Source organism: Eurypyga helias, unplaced genomic scaffold, assembly GCF_000690775.1.
Source record: "Eurypyga helias isolate BGI_N326 unplaced genomic scaffold, ASM69077v1 scaffold6459, whole genome shotgun sequence".
NCBI classification, from domain to species: domain Eukaryota; kingdom Metazoa; phylum Chordata; class Aves; order Eurypygiformes; family Eurypygidae; genus Eurypyga; species Eurypyga helias.
This window is the reverse complement of record NW_010271306.1, coordinates 41,789-42,522: the sequence shown is the minus strand read 5'-3', so window position 1 is coordinate 42,522 and position 734 is coordinate 41,789. Positions and strand designations below refer to the sequence as shown.

At 46.6% G+C, this 734-nt stretch overlaps 1 protein-coding gene across 1 annotated transcript in view; it reads right to left on the bottom strand.

The window, feature by feature from the left end:
- Positions 1–734, bottom strand: part of LOC104514944 (metastasis-associated protein MTA1-like) — a gene marked incomplete at its 5' end in the record, with an annotated part of 48,568 nt that overhangs the window by 8,119 nt on the left and 39,715 nt on the right. Inside the window, one exon of the mRNA XM_010158759.1 lies at positions 1–69. Coding sequence (XP_010157061.1) covers positions 1–69 — 69 coding nt within the window. The remainder of the gene's footprint in view (positions 70–734) is intronic.

The window sequence follows — 734 nt, the reverse complement described above, 5'->3', positions numbered from 1 at the left end:
AACGTATCTGTCTGTAGTTTTCCACATATAGTAATATTCTATTATGCTTGTTAAGGACTTCCATGGGAGCTAGGGACATAAAGGAAAAGCAGCAGTCATTGCAGGGAGCTGGCACACCGCCTCACTGAAATCCACAGGATTCCTTTGACAGACAGCTCGTAGCAGTCTTGCAACTACCAACCCTCCTAACAAACAAGAGACAGTCGGGTGTCTGAATCTCCCAAGGGCATCAGATGCACATGGAACCCAAGTTCAATTAAACATCCTTCCACAAAACAGCACTTTCAGTGCAGTACAGCGGGTTACCAGTAAATCTTTAGGCCACGCTGGCTCCACAGTAAACCATTCGATATGGAAGGGAGCCCACTGGCTCAGAAGCTCTGCCTGAGCAGCGAACACTCGAGCAAGAGCCACAACCACCGTATCACAGTTCTGATTTGCTTGACTTTACAGAGCTGGAATATTAAAAAAGTAATAGCTACTAACAGAATTGTGCCCTGCCAACTCAGTTCTTCTTTAGGCCACGCTGGCTCCACAGTAAACCATTCGATATGGAAGGGAGCCCACTGGCTCAGAAGCTCTGCCTGAGCAGCGAACACTCGAGCAAGAGCCACAACCACCGTATCACAGTTCTGATTTGCTTGACTTTACAGAGCTGGAATATTAAAAAAGTAATAGCTACTAACAGAATTGTGCCCTGCCAACTCAGTTCTCTGCGTGAGAAAGGATTTCAG